The sequence below is a fragment of the Haliaeetus albicilla genome, chromosome 3 (assembly GCF_947461875.1).
Source record: "Haliaeetus albicilla chromosome 3, bHalAlb1.1, whole genome shotgun sequence".
NCBI classification, from domain to species: domain Eukaryota; kingdom Metazoa; phylum Chordata; class Aves; order Accipitriformes; family Accipitridae; genus Haliaeetus; species Haliaeetus albicilla.
Window position 1 is genome coordinate 51,669,098 of NC_091485.1, and position 19,946 is coordinate 51,689,043.

Genomic DNA, 19,946 nt, shown 5'->3' on the forward strand with positions numbered 1-19,946 from the left:
AACCTGATTTGGTAAAACTGGCAACATTTATGCTGAATTTGTTGCAAATAAAAAGGCCAAGTTTCACCTGAGTCTCGATAAGTACGCACTTAAAACTGTGTCATGGCAAGTAGTGTAACTGACATAGTATTTAATATGCATATCTAACTCATTAAAAGCTATTATTGAAAGTATTTTTAATTAGTTGTTAATTGCACTTAATCCACATCAAGATACAAAGTCCGTATCTGTACTGAATTTTTTGTGCGTGTGATAGGATGAATGTGATGGGCAATTCAGTTTGTTTACAAATACTAATGGATAAAGTCTTAAACATTCCCAACTAAAGTTTGTGAACAAGCTGTCTAGAAATCCGTGCATCTTTTGCAGATAATGACTGGTACCTCTGCCATGTGACACTCCTTGCCCCAGAAGAGGAACTTCTGTCCTGGGGCATGTACCCATACCCCTACCTGGCACGTGTTGATCCAGATGCCCGAAAAGGCACTCTCATCTACCAGCTTGTTGCATATTACAGTAACAATGAAAACACCAGTGCTGGGATAACTTACACACTCATTGCAGGTAGGTCTATTCTGAAAAAAATGGTTAAATTCTGTTAAGGTACAGAATTTTCTTAACAATTTCCTATTTTATTATTTTGTTGATAGATTTTTCCATTGGGCAATCCTAAAAGATACAGCAGGCACAGCACATAGAAGCTGGAGGTGCTTTAAGTAAAACAGTTATGGGGATGGAAATCTTTCTTGCTGCCACTTTCTTTGCTTTACTTCTATTTTGAAATTGATTGCAGCCTTACTGTTAGCTTAAGGCTCCATTTCTCACCCGTTCTCGTCTCTGCACATTTTCAACAGAGCACAGTGTGAGTGAAAGTTAAGGTGCACAACTGGAGAGGAAAAAAGAAGTGCATGCAAGGACATAGGCAGATGATTTGAGGATAGCTTACCTTAAAATAGTGAAGATGCAAATATTCTTGCTGTGGGGCATTTTTCAGAGCAGATTTGTGCATATATTGATAGGTGGTGAAGAGCGATTCCGAGTTGATAAGGATACTGGCATTATCATGACGACTGGCTTGCCTTTGACGTGGAACAAGGAGTATGTGGTTACTGTGGAAGCCACCGATGAGTATGGCAACAAAAGCCCTTATGCCTCCATTTCCATCCTGGCGGGCTCCCGACCTCCGCAGTTCACTAACATGTCCTACAGTGTGTTTGTCCCTGAAAATACTCCAGCAGGAGAAAAGTAAGTTGTACTTTGTTAGGCGAGCTCCCTGCCTGCAGTCTGAGAGAAACTTCACAGAGCACAATAAAGTGAAATTTTTGTGTTGTTGCTTGTCAGGGTTATGCATATGTGTTTGCCTGTTACGCTTTAAAAATAGCGTTGTGCTTTCTAAAAGAACTTATGGCTTTTCTGGTGTTTGAGAGTCTGTATTGTGGCACATGGTGTAGTCTGGGATGCTGGAATTCTGCTGAAATTATTATTTTAATGCTTTTGGGGCCTTACTGATTGCATTGTGAATTAAAACAGCCAAACTCCAGGCTATGCATCTCCTGAGCACTTCAGGTATAAATGAGTGCTTGAAAAATACTGCCTTTTAGTTAACCAGATTTGGCGCTGTTTGTATCCCGTTTGACTTGTATTTAAATTTTTAGAAAGGCAAGCCATTGCCAGACTCTTGAGATAACAACACCCATGTGAAGTGCAAATAGATAGAGCTAAGTCTCCAAGGGGCTCTGCCATTGTGAGAAGAGTAGCTAAGCCAAGCCACAGTGGGCAGGTGTTGCTGAGCTGGCTCTGGTTTTACTGTCACTGTTCAGCTGCTCGAGAGCAGCATGGGCTTTTAAGGCACCAGATAGCAGGTGGAGCAGTGCCATAGGGCCTTTAAGGAGTAGGAAGCCTCAAAATAAGCTGATGAAGTAGGAAAAACTGCTGGAGATATGCCACTTACTCCTTAAAAGAGACTAAATGAGGAGGAGGAGGGAAATTTTTCTCCTTCCCTGGAGCTTTCACTGAGATGGGCTTAAAGTGTATTGTCACACCGGCCAGAGACTAGTGTGAGAGATGGAACTTCAAAACATAAGTCATGGTAGGGAGGCAAACATTGATTTCATGCCCTGCCAAGGCAGACAGCAGGATCTGGAAGGGCCCTGTGCTTCATGGGTTTCCCATCCATCTCTGAACCTTTTCCTTTTCTGAGTATACAGCTTCAAAGAAAGTCAAAAGTATAGTAGCTCAGTTATCTCTGTAACCGAAGCTAAGCCAGTAACTGCTGTCAAGTATTTGGAAGGGTACAGTAGGGAAGAAAAAGATGTTTTCATGTTAGTGGGGGTTGAAATGGGTTGTTATCCCAGCTATGTCAGGGGATCAGTTTGGTGAGAGAAGAGAGGGTAGGTGGGCTCCCTGTAGCATGGGGATTTCCAGTCTGAATACAAAGCTGAGTCCAGCATTGACAAGAGAGTGAGCAATTCACCTTTCCTCATCCTCATCTTCCTCTTCTAGGTGCTCAGGAGACAGGTTTTTGTTGTTGTTTTGAAGCAAAGGGTTATTCTCTCATTCCTTACAGAGTAGCAGTTGTTGAGGCTGTTTCCTTCCAGAGCCAGCCTCTTTCGTACACTCTGCTGACGAACCCCAGCGGGCTCTTCCAGGTGAGGCAAGAGAGTGGAGAGCTCACCCTGACCCACACCGTGGACTATGAGAGCGAGCACCACCTCTATCACCTCTTACTGAAAGCCATGGAAGTTGAGAGCACTCTTAGCAGTGTGACTGAGGTATGTGGATCACTTCACTTCCTACCCACTGTCCCTGCAATCCTTGTTACCTCATTAGCGGGACCAGTTATGCACATGGATAGCCTAGAGAACTTGTGAAGATGCTTGGGAGGGAGGAGCCCTTATGGTCCAGGCAGAAGGCTGGGGTCTGAGCTGGGTTCAGGTTTAGGCTCTGTGAAATACCTCTTGTTATTCCTCTTTGGCTTTGCCTCCCATCTGCGTGGAAGTAGAGGAGATAATACTTCTCTGTGTTACAGGAGTAGTATGAGAAAAAGTTTAGCGTCAGAGGTGTAAGGACAGGCCAGTAGCAAAAGCAATGACTGCCCAGGCAGTGTCCAGAATGAGGTACCCATTTTCCTAAGTGTAGAAACTAAAATCCTCTCTCAGCATGTCCTTTTGTCTCAGGTCATGGTCCATATCACCGATGAAAATGACTGTTCTCCCGAATTCCAGCACTCCATTTACAGCAGAGACAACATTCCTGAAACCATTCCTGTTGGCACGTCTCTACTGCAAGGTGAGGACCATCCCGGTACCTTTTATTTCAGTCTTGCCATGGACCTGCTAGTTTGTGTTACATGTTCATGTTCTCACCATGAGGAAGTGCTGGCTCTTCCACAGCAGGCACTGCCTTTGTAAGATGTGGATGGTAGCTTTCCTGGAGGTCTGTAGATGGCTTTTAGGTACCCTGGAAGTTGAGTTGTGAGTGTCTTCAGGCAAGGATCACTGTGGTGTGCCCAAGGAGGGTTTTTGTGGTAGCCCAAGAGCAGTTAAGGCAGCTGACAGGTAGTGATTTACTGGATTGCCGTACCTTGTTTCCTTTAAATCTTATGGCTGTCTTTTAAGTCAGCTTGGTGATCTTTTTGTGTCCTGGAAGCAGCTACAACTCATCTTTCTTTTCTTAATGTGTTAAGAAAAAAAGCAGGTTTTTAAATGGGCAGCTAGTTTTATCAAATAGGTATTAACACTGTATAATTGACTACGAAGTGTTAAAGGAGAAAACTTTGGAAGACCTGAGAACTTTTATACTTCTGATTGTGGCTTACCAGCCATCATTCCAAGTTTGTTGTGTTTAAGATGGCCACATATCACTTGCACATAAACCTGAGTGCACAGATGACATTTTTAGAGGCTAGAATCCTGTGGAAAGATCAGAGCTGTTGGAAATAATTTTAAGCCCCGGGTTCCAACCAAAACTTCAAGATCACTCTCAAAATATTGTGGTTGCATAAGTAAGGACTGAACTTTGATGATGCTGCACCTCTTGTCTCAGTCTTCAGAGCCCAACAGACAAGGAAAATAAGTCCATTCTCCAACCTGTTTTACTGGTGTCAGTTAAATGCCTTCAAAGACGTCTTGAGATCTGACATAGTCTGTCGTGATGTGATACGTGCCACGGGTGTGTTCTGCCTAAAACTCAGAGAACGCTTACAGGCTTGCTGTCAGTATTCAAACTGGAAGTAGTGGCAGGTACTGGGGTAGGTAATGGGAACACTGGCTGAGAACGCAGGGGGATTATGAACCGTGTGAGAAATGGGTAAGTGCCAAGGCAAGACTTAGCAAAAGTTTACATGTCTAAGATGCGTCTTTTGATGACAATGATGTAAATTTCCTGAATTTGAAGCTGAACGTGTGCAGGTTGCAGTGGTGTTAAGAAGCTTAGCTTCCCTTGCGTAGTGACGTGCTGATAATAAGGCTGCAGGGCCTGCTTTCTCTAAACACTTATCAAGAGAGTTCAGAGCTTGCTGTGGCTCATTTTTTTTGTTTAAGGGCTCTTGGGAAGAAATAAGTTGATTGGAATGATCAACTCCTAAGAATTCCTAGGTATGTGATTTTTGTTACAAAAATGAATATTTTTCTCCCCAGGAGACTTGTAAAGCTGATCAAAATTCACCCAGTTGTGTGGCAGAAAAGTATGCCCCACGCCCAAAGCAAGCAGAACAGCAAAGCTGTGCAGTACGGTTTGCAATTGCGTTCTGTTTGGTTGTCTTTCCACACAGGGTACATTTCAATAGGAAGAGGCTTCTTAAATAAGACGATGTGAGGTGGAAGTATAGTGACAGTCAGTAAAAACGGGTGGGTGAATGCTCACTTGGTGTTCAAGGGCATATCAGTGTTGGTAGTGGCTGCAAGGAAGTGGTACGTGCTGTAGCCTGTACCCTGTGCTGGATGAGTACTGTGCCACTAACTCTGACTGCCAAAGCAAGTATCATCTCAGGAAAAGCAGCTCTTACCCTGGCTATAGTTCCTTGAGAGGTGGGATGTCGCAACCTTAGGTTGTCCCACAAACAAAAAGAAATGCAAATTCAAGACAGCCTTTGCCATTCTGTGGCGGATTGGGTTGCTATCAATGAATGAAAAGGGTACCATGATATATGCCATTTGTTAAAACTGTGGATGATGTAAATGTAGATTTTAGTTGTCAACCATTTTTATTTCAACACACTCAGAAGTCTGGCTTGTATCATGTTTGTAGTGCTGATGCTACGCTAGCTGAGTCAGTCTGTCTACTTAGTTGTTACGGGCAGATCTCTGCTCACTGCATATGCTTTAAGAGGTGTGGATGCAAACGAGCTATGATCTGAAAAGCATGGAGGTACGCTCTCAGCAGGGATTAGTGTGCTCCTTCAGCTGCACCACTGTGCCAGCAGAGCAAGGCTTAGAGTTGTAGCTGGCAACTTTGTGCTAACATACTAGGCTTTGAGCTGGAGTTAGCTTGCACTAAGCTAGCTCAGAGCACGGGCAGAGCCAGCATAGACCTGTTTGTGGCTGCTGTATGGTCCTTGAAATACCTTTGCAATAAAGATCTGTTTGCACGATGGAACAAAATGGAAGGGGAATGGAATTCCCGGTTGCTATTGGGAAGTAAGACATGTTTTTGTCATGTACAAGTAAGCGTCACATTCCCAATTTGCCAGAAGACATCTGGGGGGAAAAAAATATGATCCTTAAGCACATAAAATGTATTTTTGTGAATGGTTACAATGTGTCAGTAATGACTCTGTAGATTAAATCAGAACTTTTCAAATCAAGTATGCTTTTCACTTTCTGCATGTCTTCCTAAAAACAATATTTAACCACTAAATTTCACAGTTTTAAGTCACTTTCATTTCAATCTTTCTTGAGTTTTTAATATATTTTGTCTTTCAGTACAGCAAGAGAATGACTAAGTCTAAGGCCCTTGTTCTTATAGTCCATAACACACCCAAACATTTATTCACAGCAGGATTTTGAAAGATGTTAAACAAAGTGTTACAACCACCCTAAATGTCCTTTTAAACCAAGATGAGTAACTTTTCACAGGCAGAGGTAGTTGAGGTTTTTTGCAATTAAGTAGCATAGCATTTCAGTGCGCTTTTTGCAATCTTTCTTTTCCTCTTTCCTATTTTGAGTTAATATTCTGGTAGTGATGTGTCGTTGTTTCTTCATCTCATTTTTGGATGACACTGTAGCTGTCTGCCAGAGTGTCCATGCACTGCAATCACTGTTCCGTTCCCAAAAGGCTGTGTGCTATTGCGATGGCTGCATCTGTATCCTCCTGGTAGAATAAGGCGATTGTTTAATACCAGCGTGGGTATGAATTGAAGCTTCATTGTTTGGCTAGAAAAATGACAGGGTAATTAAAGAGGTGAGCTCCTGCTCTTAAAAATCACTTCTGACACTACTTTATGAGCTCTAGCTCTTTGTTCTGCTGATTTGCTGCTTCTGAGCAGATGGGACACCCAACGTACTGAATAAACACTTGCTGGGGAGGAATGTTTAATCACTCTTTGTACCTTGAAGCACCAGGTAATTAAAAAGTACTTTAGCTATAACATAGCTGGGAGCTAATTAAATTTGAACGGCATCCCCAGGGAGAGTGAGGACACAGTTTATGACTGATAATGTTCTACCAACATGTATATTGATTGTGCGGTAATTACCAGTGTTGACTGCTATTTGTACAAAGCATGTTGTGTAGTATTGGGATCACGGCTCTCTTGCAAGCCCGCCTTGCTGCAATCGCTCAGGCTGGGTTGGAGGAGGGGGAGGAGTTGTTTTGCTTTTTTATTCCCAGCCTCCTGCTGAGTTCCCAGACTCTTACCCCAAAAATAAGGCTTTTATGGATAAAACAGATTTAGGTGACCTCTGTTCTCAAAAAAAATAAAAGTATCTGAAGTTGACTTGGTAGAAAATAGTGTAATCAAACCTCTTCTGCAGCATGACTGTTCTGTTAAATGTGTTCTCTAATAGTGCTTGCAACAGACTGCGACTCTGGCTCCAACTCTGAGATCACTTACTTCATCCAGAGCACTGATTTTTCCATCACACATCACGGGGTCATCAATTCTAACCAGAGGCTGAACTTTGAGCGAGCAAACCATATGTATGAGTTTGTGGTGATAGCTGTCGATAAAGGACATCCCCCTCGGACAGGGACAGCGTCTGTGCGTATTCGAATGACCAATGTGAATGACGAGGCTCCTGTCTTCTCCCAGTCTGTGTAAGCCAGCTTGAACGCCTGCTTTGGTTTTTACAGATGCTGTTCATATGCATAACCTTAATAACATTTGACTAAATGGTCACTTTTTTTGTGCAGCTGTAAGCACCAGTGAAATCGAGCGGTAATTTGTATGAAGAAAGGCTATAGAAGTTGGCCCTTCATTTCTAGATTGCATCAAAAAAATACACTAGTTGTGATACCAGCATATTGACTTTATAGAGAGAGAACAGAATTAATAAAAGATCTAACTCCACAGGGAATGATTTTGACTGTGTTGCCTTCTGGATCTCAAAGTGATTGTCCATGTATAAATATATGACAGATAAAGATGGTAGTTAGCAAACATTAAAATGTGATTTTTATCATCAGCAGATTGCATTATAAGGTAACTTCATGAGGCCTGTTTGTTTAAAATGCCTTATTTAATTTCCCAAATAAATACAATTTCTATTTTTTTTTATTTTTTAGTTTAAAGTATGGAAATGTTTTAAATACAAAACATAAATACAATAATTTACAAAATTATATACTGGTTTACATCATCTCTGTAGTATCTGATGCTTTCCATTAGTAGATAAGAACATAAGAAACACAGCAAGGCAGATACTAGTCCTGTTTCTCATCTTTAGGAGCTAAGTGATCCTGGTTTGCAGTGCAATGTAGTATGGTACATATTGATATCTTCCAAAAGATCCTTGGAAATTACGTATACCAAAAATGCAGGATTACAATCCTAAAATACAAACCCTATGCCAAACAAAGATGCTCCAAGTCTCGTCTTAAACTAATTAAAGATTGCATGATTTTATGCCCAAAGCTAAAAAAAAAATTACATTCATAGTGAATTTATAATCCTTCACTGATGGTTAACATGGAAATGGTTATTCTGATACTGAATGTGCTGCCATTGCTCCCTTATGTCCATCAGTTACAGAACTTTCCTTTCGGAAGATGCTGGTCCCAGCACCTTAGTGGCTACTGTTCGGGCAGAGGACCCTGACGGAGACGGGCTGCTATATCTGATTATGGGAGGTAATGAGGAGGGCAACTTTGAACTGGATAGTCAAAAAGGTAAGGAAAGGGGTTTTAGAACACTGTTATTTACTGTCTAATCTGTATTGACTCTGCTTCACCTGTGTGTCAAAAATCATAAGAAAGCACCATGTTTGTATAATCTGCAAATGGGGATGCTTCGTATCAATGAGAATTAGCTCTTTGATATGATGCTTGTCCTCCAAATATCAACCAAAATTTGAGGTTCTGGTCCAGGGACTGTGTGGTTTAAGATGACTGAATCCTATGCTTTTCAACCCAAATACAAGCTGAACCAAAAATACAGCGGCAGAGAAATGTGATGCTTACGTGATTTTGTTTGTTTATACAGTAAAATAAAATGACACTTTATGCTTCCAAATTTAGGTATCATTAAACTCCGCAGAAACCCACCACCCAATCTGAAAGGGCCACAATACACACTGAACATCACTGCGATAGATGACAATGCCTCGGGGGGACCCACCCCTCTCAGCAGTTTTGCTGAGGTTATTGTAGGAGTTAATGACATTAATAACAACAAGCCTGTCTTTAGAGAGGTAAGATGTCTTTCTGCAGATATTCTTTTCCCATCCATAATTGGTGTTATAGACTCTCCTTGGCTACTGGTGTTTGCCGGCGGGCTGAAGGGATTGTGTGTACAGAGCAGAATGAATCTGTAAGTGAACACACAGCCAGCTTTCTTCATACTTAAAGTGTAAAGTCTTTATTCTCCTTTTTTCCTTCCTCTCCCTTAGAGCTTGATTTCTTTGTGAGTATAAGTAATAGAAGTGATTTTCTTCTGAGTTCTTCTCAGAAGTGCTGGAAAAAATATTGACACTGTGCAGCAAATTCACGTGGCTCTGTGTAATATGTAGCATTGGATGTTTGGGTGTATTTTTAGTGCGCTTACTACAGTGACAGCACCTGGGTTCTGGAGAATCAGCCTCCAGGCACGTATGTGCTACAGGTAGAAGCCTACGATGCAGACCTCGGCGTTAACGGAGAGGTGAAGTATGGGCTCATGCACCGAGATGGAGCTTCCCTGGGCTTCAGCATTGACCCAGACACAGGTCAGTAGCTTTCAGGTTACTGAGATAAAGTGAAAATGGCATTGTATTGTAATGAGAATGCCACTGTATGAGTGTGTCCAAGTGGGCTCAGGCTTTAACGGTGTAACTGCAGGGTTAGCTATAACAGCTTGTGGAATAAACACTGAAAAAGTTCCGAGTATATGGATAGCCATGCACATAGATTAAATTAAGATGATAGTGATTTAAATGACAAATTAAGTAGGGGAACAAACCCCAGTTAAATAGGAAGATAAAAAGCTATTCTGTATCAGTTATCTTCCTATTGGATCAAGTGTAGCTATAAAAATGCAGAGCAGAAAGTGTGACGCCAACAGCTTGAGTTCGTTCTTCCCTTCAGCATGGCCACAGTTTATTTCTCATCTCATGCAGAAATAGGAGGTCCAGTGCAGTGCATGTAGAGGCAAAACGCTCGTACCAGAACAGGGCAATGACAGACAGTCTTGACGCATTTCAGGTGAAGGAGTTATAAAAGTAGTTGATGTTGCTATAGTCAAAAAAAAGATAGGATATTTGCATGTCCAGGACTGCACAGGAGACTGGAAGGACCAACAACAGAGCAGTAGAATCCTGTTCCCTAGCATGGTACTGACATAGGTCTGAAAGTGGCCTCCAGAAGGCCAGTTTGAAGTCTCCTAAACAGAAAAAAATATCTGAGACAGGGAGAGACCTGGTCAGTGGAGAGGAAAAGCTGTATACGGGGAGAAAATTGTTCAGTTTATTAACTGAGCTATGTGATTCCACCCTATCTGTTCAATGAAGCAGCCTCCAGCTCCCACAGTAGAGATGACTTTGGTCACATCACTCATGCCTTCTGTGGTATAACTCTTCCCCGGATTAATAAGCTGTCTTCAAAATATTCAGTTACTTGGACTATCTCTGGAGTAAACCTAAGAGATGCCTCTTGATGAGGAGGAGAAAGTCCTATTGTGCTCCATGAGGAGTGAGATAACAAGGTACTCAGACTGAAGCTCCTTATCAGGGCAGCTGGAGAGAAAGCTGTTGACCCTTGGCAGTATGTGGCAAGTGAGGAGAGGAGAGACAAGAGAACTGGTATTGGTCCTGTCCAAGACAGATGTTGCAGAGTTGGTGTGGATTAAGCTTGACGGTTGTGCTGCATGCGGTCAGAGCTTCCTCTTGTGTGGGAGACGTGCTGGTCCCTTTCTGCAAATTCAGCCCCGAGGCTGTGACATGCAGACAGGAGGTGTCTGTGTTCCCAGGAGTCATCACAACCACGCAGAGTTTTGACCGGGAGAAGCAGAGAGAGTATACACTGTCTGTTACCGCTACCGACCAGGCACAGGAACCGCTGATCGGCGTGTGTCAGATCACCGTCCTTATTGCTGACATCAATGACAACGATCCCAAGTTTGAGAACAGTCGCTATCAGTGTGAGTGTTTCTTAACTACCTGTCCCAGTACTGCAACATGAACCTGTTTAAGAGTTCCTTGTAACAGTGGTCAGTTTTTTAGGTGACCAGCCAACTTTAGGTGCTGCCAACTAAGCTAGTTACCGCTTTATCCGTCATCAGTGGATATATGCAGAATTGATCACTGTCCTCTTTATTCATTGCAATACTCTTAAAAACATTGAGAGTCTTCACTCCTAGTGATCAGGCAGATCTATCCCTTTGTGGCTTTTCCCTCCCTAGTTTTTCTGTGCACTGAATTTTTATTCAATGTCCCGAAACACAACGTGACATCCTAGCTGAGAAGTCATCGGCCTTGACTAGAAGAGCATTTGTCATCTGTGTCTCTTGGACACAGCACCTGTGTTCAAATAGGCTGGAGTGGTATTTATCTCTTGTCAAACAGCCCCAGATCCTTGGCTTCTAGCCTGCCATTGGCTGTGAGCCCTGATGCCTCCTGTAACTCTGCTGCTGAGCTAGCTTTTCCTATTTGTCCTGGTGCCATTCCCTTTTTCATCCCCACATGACATGCTTTTCATCAGTCTTGCATTTAATTTTACTTGATGCTTCTCCAGTAAAATCCTGCACTTGGACCCTCTACACTTGATGTCACCCACAAGTGACAAGTGTACTCCCTAGCTGCTGGACTAGAACAGGCCTTTCCTTGCATAATTGCCTCAAAATGGCAAAAAATGGTTGATGATGCATGTGGCAACAACTCCATTTTGGAGATGTTTTGCCAGTTCTATGGAAATGTCATGTAAGGCAGAGCGGTGACCAATGCCTTATTAAACTGAAGATAGCTCTTAAGTAAGTTGTCTTTAGCATCACAGGGGCCAGCATTTTAGCAGGATTCAAAAAGAGGCTGGATGCTTGCATGGCAGGATTTTAGCAAGGAGAAGTGACCTGCTAGGAAATAGTCTAAATATACATCCACACTTCAGAGTTATGCACAAGGTCAGAAAGAAAATTGTGTTCCACCTTTTAGAATAACTTACAGTGACTAACTCCCAGTGCCAAATGGGTTAAAATGTGCAGATTGGGAATAGCCATTTCTAAATTCCTACCAGTGGTTTCTGCAAACCTGGCCAAAGCAGTGCTGAGAAGTCAGGTGGGAGTGATCTCACTGGAGAGAAATATTTTCGGACAGAGCACAGAAGTCCTTGAGGTAAAGGTAATGATTGTGCAAAGATGAACCTTTGTATTCTATCTTCAAACATGTCCTTCAGGTGAAACTGCCCTGGATTTTCTTTTTTTTAAATTAGTGAAGCTGAGACGTTGCATTTGGTAATTATGGTGACTTCAGCACTTCTGAGGAATGGGTTGATTTTCTTCTTTTTTCATGAACACAGACAACCAGCAAAGGTCCTGAAGCAAAGGCAGTCCTTTGGGATGGGGAAATGGCAGATAATGAGGTCACTTTATGCATAGCACTTTTCCAGCATCTATACATAAGTAATCAATGTCTGCACGTCACAGAATTAAAAATAGCTTCTTCTCTAACAAGATCAAATGCCATTAGTCATAGTCTATTCTTCCTGGCAACTGCTGGTTCTTTATTCCTCTGCACTAGGATGTTGGTCAAATCCCTGATTTAAGCCATACATCTTATCATTTGCCTGCAAAACAGACATTAAAGAAATTATTAACTCTATGCAGTAGGGGTGGTATAGTAAGTGTTAGAGTTATGCTAGCAGCAAGCAGAAGTACATGAAATGAGAGAGTATGGCCCTTCCAAGTAATTTTGTATTTTTTCTTACAATGTGATTTAACAGGATTTGACTATAAAGACACAAATTTAAACACACAAAAAAGGATATTTTACAGTGTTTCTTAGCAATAAATTCCATTTCCATTAATCTATTTTAGTGCCAGTAAATCTCCTCTGAGAGCAGCTTTGGCTTTTACTGACATACCAGGAATATGAATCCTAGGCCAACTAAATGTCCTGGGGGACAAGGGCAGCTAATTAAAGTTCAAATTTGTGTTCATGGAGCAAGCAGTGGTGGTGGTTTAAGGTTCTACTGCCCCGCTGCCTCGGAGCATAGATGTTAAGGAAGAAAACCAAAACAGAAAACTTGGCCACTCCACTTTATAAGCAGTGTGCAAACCTGATTGTCCCACCTCAAAAATGCTAAAGGAGACACATACAAGGGAAATCAAAGATATGAAATAGCTTCTGAACAAGAATGATTACCTAGACTGACTGGATTGTCTAAACCTAACTGCGGCAGCCTTCCCACTGCCAGGGCTGTTTCAATACGCTGAGCTGATGGAGCCTTAGTGCATGGAAATGGCTCAAAAACCTGATCAGGCAAACACCCATAGCTACTTGGAGGAGGAATTGGGGCTGGATGGCTGAGGATGGAGGGAAGAGCAGGACCAAAGTGAGATCAGAGCAGTCTAAAGACTGGGGTATGGAAAAGAGGCAGCCGGCAGGGATGCAATAGCTTTATATAAAATTATGCCTCGCAGAGAGGAGGGGAGTAGGAAATGACTGCTCACAATTTCCCATCATTTTGTTGGTGTCCTTGCCAGGAATCAGGCATTAGGAAGACAAAATGAATTACTTTTCTGTGCAATGGGTACTTCGGCTGTGCGACTCTTTGCCTCCAGGTTTTTTAGATTATGTTTATAAAAGCAGGTTCAAAGAAGGACTGGTCTGTGTAAGGCTACGGACACAAAGGCACAGCCTCTATCTCAGGTGGATTGCTGGGAGCAGGGATTGAGACCTAAGGAAAGGGCCATGTATAAATGCTCATTGCCCTTGCCCTGGGCAGCTTCTCCAAAACACTGGGGTGTTGGGGGCATCCTCACTACGACCTGAGTCTTCATGCTTTGTGATTCCCTACTGCCTCCCGCTGGCAATGGTGCTGCTGCCACTCACGTTCGGGATTAATTCAATTCGCACAGAATACCTTTTGATGCCAACCTGCTTTTATCAGCAGCTGAGCCCAGCAGCCTGGGCTGTGATCTGAAGCGGTGGGTGGGCGGGCGGGCGGCTGCCGGCTTTGCCAGCACCACCATGGAGAGGCACGAGTGCTGGCAGCGGCGTAGTCGGCAAACCTGCTCCACCAGCAGTCGGCTTGACAGCCCAGCGTGTCAGGGGAAAGAGAAGGGGAAGCTAAAAGAGGACTGCAGACACTCTGTTAGTAGCGATACTTTATAACCTGCCTCATTACAGAAACATTCAATCTCACACGAAGAGATTTTTTTTCTTACAGGAGTGTTTCTGTTATACACAGCCTGGTAAATCAGAGCAAGACCTGCTGACCATGCCTTTGTCTTTTCAAAGACTTCCTCAGCGAAGACACTCCGGTGGGGATGAGTTTCCTCCGTGTTGCAGCTCATGACAGTGACCAAGGTGTGAATGCTGCTGTCACGTACTCGATGTTAGAGCACCAGCTGGAATACTTCCAGATCAACCCCAGCACGGGCTGGGTATACGTTAACTGCCTGCTACCCCAGGTAATGCGACTCTCTGCTTGGAACTGAGCAACCTCCAACCCCTCAAATCCATTGCGGAGGGTTAATGGCAGTCTCTTGATTTGTACAAAATGGTTTGCAAATATCCTCGATCTTCTTCGTTTCATAGACGACACGCATTAGTCGCTATATTGTAGCGACAGACGGAGGGAACAGAAGCAGCACCGTGGAGCTGACGGTAACTGTCACTAATGCACTCAGCCAGCCGCCCCAGTGGGAGCAGAGCAGATACTGGGTAACCATCCCTGAAAACACCATTCGTGACACCAGGATAGTGGTATGTTGAAAGTGCTGTCACTTCCCTCCCTCTCCTTCTCATTTCAACTTCTTCCTCTGTTGTGCTCCGTCTCCATGTTAAGAGTGCACGGATGCCTGCTCCGCAACATTACGGCGTCATGCTGTTTCCTGATCAGGCTTCGCAGCTGTGTACCCCATCAGTGTTTGTCAGGAGTACCTGCTGCAGAATAGGCCAGTGTTTCAGCTGGCAGCAGTTTTCCCAGTGACTTCTTAAACCGACAGCCCTCGGGGTGTGCTCCCGCAGGCAGCGGCTGTGAATGAGAAGCAAGACCCGTGCTCTGCCTGCGTGGGAAATCCTTGAGTGTTCCTGCCAAGGGCTGGCTCCTCACTCCTCCATCCTCAGTGGACCATGCTGCCTGCCTCCATCTTTCCTACAGCTTTTTCTCAGTTTAGCACTACAGCATGAAACAGCTGTAGTTTGCTTTGGACTCTTCTAACCCAAACCAATTCCTTTTTAACCTGTACAGACTTATTCTTTGAGGATAGTCTCTTCTCTAAATTGCCAGATGATCCCTGCTTTCCTCCTCCTGCATGTAATATCCAAATACTTGCAAACAATTTAGGTTTTGTCTGTATCTCACCTGGTAAAATGTACAACTCGGTGGAGAAATCATCTCCTTTTGAATTGCTTTTGTTTTGGAAGGAGGAGAGAGGAGAGATTTCCTTTAGCCAGTGATGCAGTTCTTGCTTGGCACATTTACAGGAGGTAAATTTACTGTTGATTAAAGACCTGCATCAAAACTAAATGTTGTAAAATGAAACTCAGGTCTGTAAACTGTTTCTCTTTTGTCTGTTATCCAAGTCATACAGGCATGTATGTTGGAGAACATACATGCATGTATGTTCTTGCCATCAAACTGAACACTTAACACTTGCAACCTCATGCTTCATGAACATATGTCGTGGCTCTTTTCTTCTTCAGACCATCAAAGCCACATCCCCTCTTGGTGATCCCAGGGTTACGTATAATCTGGAGGAGGGTCAAGTTCCAGAGACTAACATGCCAGTTCGTTTCTATCTGAAGCCAAACAGAGCTGATGGATCTGCTTCTCTTCTAGTCGCTGAACCACTTGACTTTGAGACAACTAAGTTTTTCACCCTGACAGTCCGGGCACAAAACGTAGCAATGACTCCTTTAGCTTCCTTTACTACTGTTTGTGTGAATGTAACAGGTAAGCTTTGCTACTGTTAGAACAGCTCATTCAGAACAATATTTTTGTTATTTTTAGTATAACACCACAAATTCAGGTAACATCCATGAAATTACAAATCACCTAAGAATGCTTAGTATGTTTCTATACTGTAAAAGGAAGTCATGCAGTCATTGAAAAGGTCTATTTGAGACAATTTCTAAGTACAACTATCAAATGTAGAAATGTGATAGTGCAAAAATGGGCTGTCTGAATGTTTACGCAACACTAGTGCCTGCTTTTATAAATGTAATTGGAAAGATTTTTTTTTGATAGGAGGAGAAATCTAGTAAATGTCCCCAAGCTATTGAAAGGAGATGAGTATTACTGGAAATATTATGTGCTATAGAAAGAGAAACAGCCCAGATAGGTTGGGTTTGTGTTTGATATCTGTTTAGGGGGTTTTGTTATATTCAGAATTTTCTATTGAACACTGAGATTAAAACTCCAGAAATGAAAATGCAACGGTTCTTACAATAGATGCAATTTTCAAAAATTTGATCCAACCCTCCTTATAGTAGAATCTTTTTGTAAGGCTCTACTCCTGTAGATCCACATAAAACTATAAATCTGATTTTAATTCCTGCTTTTTGAAGCACCAGTGGAGTTAGTTTTGATATGTAGACATTTAGATGAAAACATAAGTAAGTGAAGTCTCCAGCAAAAACATTTGTCTTCCTCACCACCATGGACAAGAGAGACCTAAGTGGTAATTTGAATGGGAATCCAACTTCCGTGCTTCACTTTATCACAGCATTGTTCTGTCTTCCACAATCCAGCAATGCAAAAACCCTTCAGGTTTGTAGATCAAGAGTGCTTCAAGTCAGGGTCTGAGCCTCATTGTAGATTATGGACCATGACCCCAAAGATTTTTCCTATAGTGCAGTAATTGGTATCAGAATTTGGCAGAAACTTCATTTTGCTCACAAGCAAAAATCCTTTTTCAATAACTTAGTATTTTATACAAAAAAATGTTTACACACACATGTATGTCTTTAAACACCTTTAAGAGAAATAACCACCAGAAAGTTTCACATGCAGAATTGTCCTTTATATATGCACAAGCACACAGGAAAGGAAGTCTTTTATAGCATCTTATTTGCCTTCCTTGCTCAGTGAATTTTCTGAAACTTATCTCTAACAAGACATATTCTCTTCTATAAAATACAAAAAAAAAACCAAACCCAACTTGTTAGAAAAGAAGTTTTCACAGATGATTATGCATATAAGAGAGAAAGAAAATTGGGATTTATAGGACCCCACACTGACAACTCTAAAAAATGAAAAGTAATTTAAGACATTGGTCCTGCAAATAGTTGTGTCAGAATCAATGGAGTCATGTGGCAGTAGTAAAACTAAATGTGTGCTTAAGGGTTTGCAGAATGAGATACTAAGAATTTTGTCTGCTCTTCATAAAGACAGATGGATCCAAGGAACTTTCATTACAGCTCATCTGTTTTGGCACTGTGCCACAAAACAGGAAAATGACTTTCTTAATACGTGGCTTTTAAACTGTGAAAAGTGCAAAAAGATGTAGGGGACTATGCAGCATTTCTGAGTTTAGTCATCTTGCAGACAAGGAGGAACACCAGACTGATTTGTCACAGGTTGAGCAGGAGGACATGATTCTAGAGCAGTTTAAATGGATTGGAGTCAGTGCTGCCATAGTTCTGCTGCCTGTCCCTTGTGCTCACCTGGTCTTACGCAGCAGTTTTAGGGAGAAAATGTGTCAGAAACTGGCCCTTCAAAACCCTGGGCATACCTTTTCCAGTTTAGGTCTCTACAAGGGTCAGGCAAGGAAGACAAGCAAGACCAGCACCGGTGTAAGCTTAACGTGGCTTTGCCTTGTGCCTAACCTGACCTGACTGCAGACGGCTGCCCCTGGGGCAGCCCTTCCTTGCCTTCACCTGCACAATCTCACCACGTCCCTTGCGTTGGATCTGGCGATTGCACAGCTGCAGAGCGTTTCGGATCACAGCGAGCCCTTTTCTCTCTGGAAAGGCAGTCTCTCTCAGAGCAACAAAACGAGCGCTGTCAACACGGGGCCACGTGATCCAGCTCGTGGGAAGGGGGATCCCATGGCTTAGAGCAGGATGACAAGAGTGGGAAGATCAGTATGCTTCCTTTGGACATTGGCCAGTAGTTAGACGAGGGAGGCTAATGTGCAAGTGCATCCTAAATAATCATTAGGTCCTACAGCCTAACATGACTCTTGCTATACTGCCCTGCAAAGGCCAGGAAAGACTGTTTTACATGTGCTCTTTGTCAACTCTATAGACTCTGCAAGTTTAATTCCACCATATGTTAATCAGCCCTTAATAAAATGCTGAAATTACCTGCTGCTGTAGATAACCAGTGCTTTGCAGACTGTGGATGACAGGCCTCCTGGTCCTGACATTCATGGACTTCCTATAAGTAAAATTGCTGGTCAAATCATTAGCCGGTATCTTAGCTGAAATCAGGCCACTGTCTCCCAGAAACTGCTCAATGTCTGTAAAATGCCTGACAGCTGCCATGAAAATGGGAAGACCCAAAGCAGGATTGCTTCTTACTGTGAACAATGTGAGTTCTTTCTCCAAGCAAAATTACGACAGTAAAAAAAAGTCTTCAAACACTTTCTTACCATGATCCCCATCAACTCCTTTTGCAGATGTCAATGATAATGTTCCATTCTTCGTGTCTTCTAACTACGAGGTGTCTGTGCCAGAAGGAGCTGATGTTGGCACATCTGTGGTTCAGGTGTTAGCTACGGACTTGGATTCTGGCCTACATGGAGAGGTTTGACTTTACATCCTATTCTTTTCCTCCCAATAGGCAAGTTTTAGTGTTGTAATTAGTGAGAGTGCGCAGACAGCAGATGACAGGGTAATGAGCCACAAACACTTCATACAGCACTTGTCAAGCATTTGTCTAGCATATGCCTGATGTGCATAATATGGGATGCAGGCAGAGAAGAAGCTGTTCACGATCTTGAGATCCTGCGTCATAGCAGCTCATCCTGATCCAGCAACTGTGATAAAGCACTGTGGCGTGATTCTCAGGGTTGCTCCGTGACAAGACAAGTGGAGGTAGCTGCAGAACATGTTTCCAAACTCTCATCTCTTCAGCTCATTATTTAATTGACCGTCAGTGATTATGGTCAGTTAAACATGGCTGTTTAAATATGGTCAATTAAATAACATTTCATTTCACCACCATTGGTCAAATGGTTGGTCAAACCAACATTTGACCATCATTGTCATAATGACCCAACCCTAGGAAAAAGTAGTGTTATGAAGGAAACTGCTCATTTTCTGTGCATTTTCCTGAGCCTTTTCCAAAAATCCTACTAGCTCTTCTGGGAGGGAACTCTAGCTAGCAGAGATCTACTGTTCTGTAACTGTCATTTTGCAACTTCTGAAGAGCGACCTGTGTGGTAGAACTGCCTGGCAGTGCTCTGGGCATGACTTGGGGGTGGAAATGTTTTTTTCAGAGGAGGAAGCCAAACCTTTGTTAAAGGGAAAAATGTGGATAGCTTTCATCAGTGGAGGTTTTCATTTGTTCACTCCTGCTGAATGTGACCCAAACTCTCAGCCCCATTTTTTTTGAGATCGGAAGCACAGTGGGTTGCTAGAAGCTAGGGAGGCACCAGGGAAGATGTCATTCCATACATTCTCTGTCCTTCTGTTATTCATGATCTTTTTTAACTGCTCCTGCTGGCCACTGTTGGACATTAGATACTGGGCTTGATGGGCCTTGATATCACTGGTACAGATGTTCTTCTGTTTGAGAATTCTGGTTTATTATGTCAAAATGGGCAAAAGACCCAGAAAAATTCTGTCCAGATGAACTGTCTTTTCTCAGAGTGTTGCTGTTTTGCAGACAGATCCAGGAGGCTGCTGGGGAAGGGGGAGGTCACAGCACTTGGACATACAAATAGAAGTGGAAAATGCAACCTCTTTTAACTATTTCCTTTTTAGGTTCACTACTTAATATTGAAAGATGCTAGTGAGGATTACCAATTCTTCACCATTGAGCCCGAGACAGGAATTATTTCCACCCATGCATCTTTTGACAGAGAGAAAAGAGCCTCTTATTTGATTGAAGTTCAGTCTCAGGACTCTTCAGAATCTGCTAGACCTGGTGTTCATGGGCAGCCCAACACAGGTAAAACCAGTAAGGAATAATATATTGGGTAAAAGATATCA

At 42.7% G+C, this 19,946-nt stretch overlaps 1 protein-coding gene across 2 annotated transcripts in view; it reads left to right on the forward strand.

The window, feature by feature from the left end:
- The window catches only part of LOC104323175 (neural-cadherin), a 56,320-nt gene that overhangs the window by 13,226 nt on the left and 23,148 nt on the right, over nt 1-19,946 (forward strand). For both annotated transcript variants that reach the window (XM_069779698.1, XM_069779697.1), the window contains exons 2-15: nt 370-564; nt 1,020-1,245; nt 2,567-2,771; nt 3,177-3,288; nt 7,005-7,254; nt 8,183-8,325; nt 8,674-8,846; nt 9,191-9,359; nt 10,598-10,768; nt 14,082-14,254; nt 14,382-14,549; nt 15,492-15,741; nt 18,410-18,537; nt 19,719-19,905. In XM_069779698.1, coding sequence (XP_069635799.1) covers nt 370-564; nt 1,020-1,245; nt 2,567-2,771; nt 3,177-3,288; nt 7,005-7,254; nt 8,183-8,325; nt 8,674-8,846; nt 9,191-9,359; nt 10,598-10,768; nt 14,082-14,254; nt 14,382-14,549; nt 15,492-15,741; nt 18,410-18,537; nt 19,719-19,905 — 2,550 coding nt within the window. The remainder of the gene's footprint in view (nt 1-369; nt 565-1,019; nt 1,246-2,566; nt 2,772-3,176; nt 3,289-7,004; nt 7,255-8,182; nt 8,326-8,673; nt 8,847-9,190; nt 9,360-10,597; nt 10,769-14,081; nt 14,255-14,381; nt 14,550-15,491; nt 15,742-18,409; nt 18,538-19,718; nt 19,906-19,946) is intronic.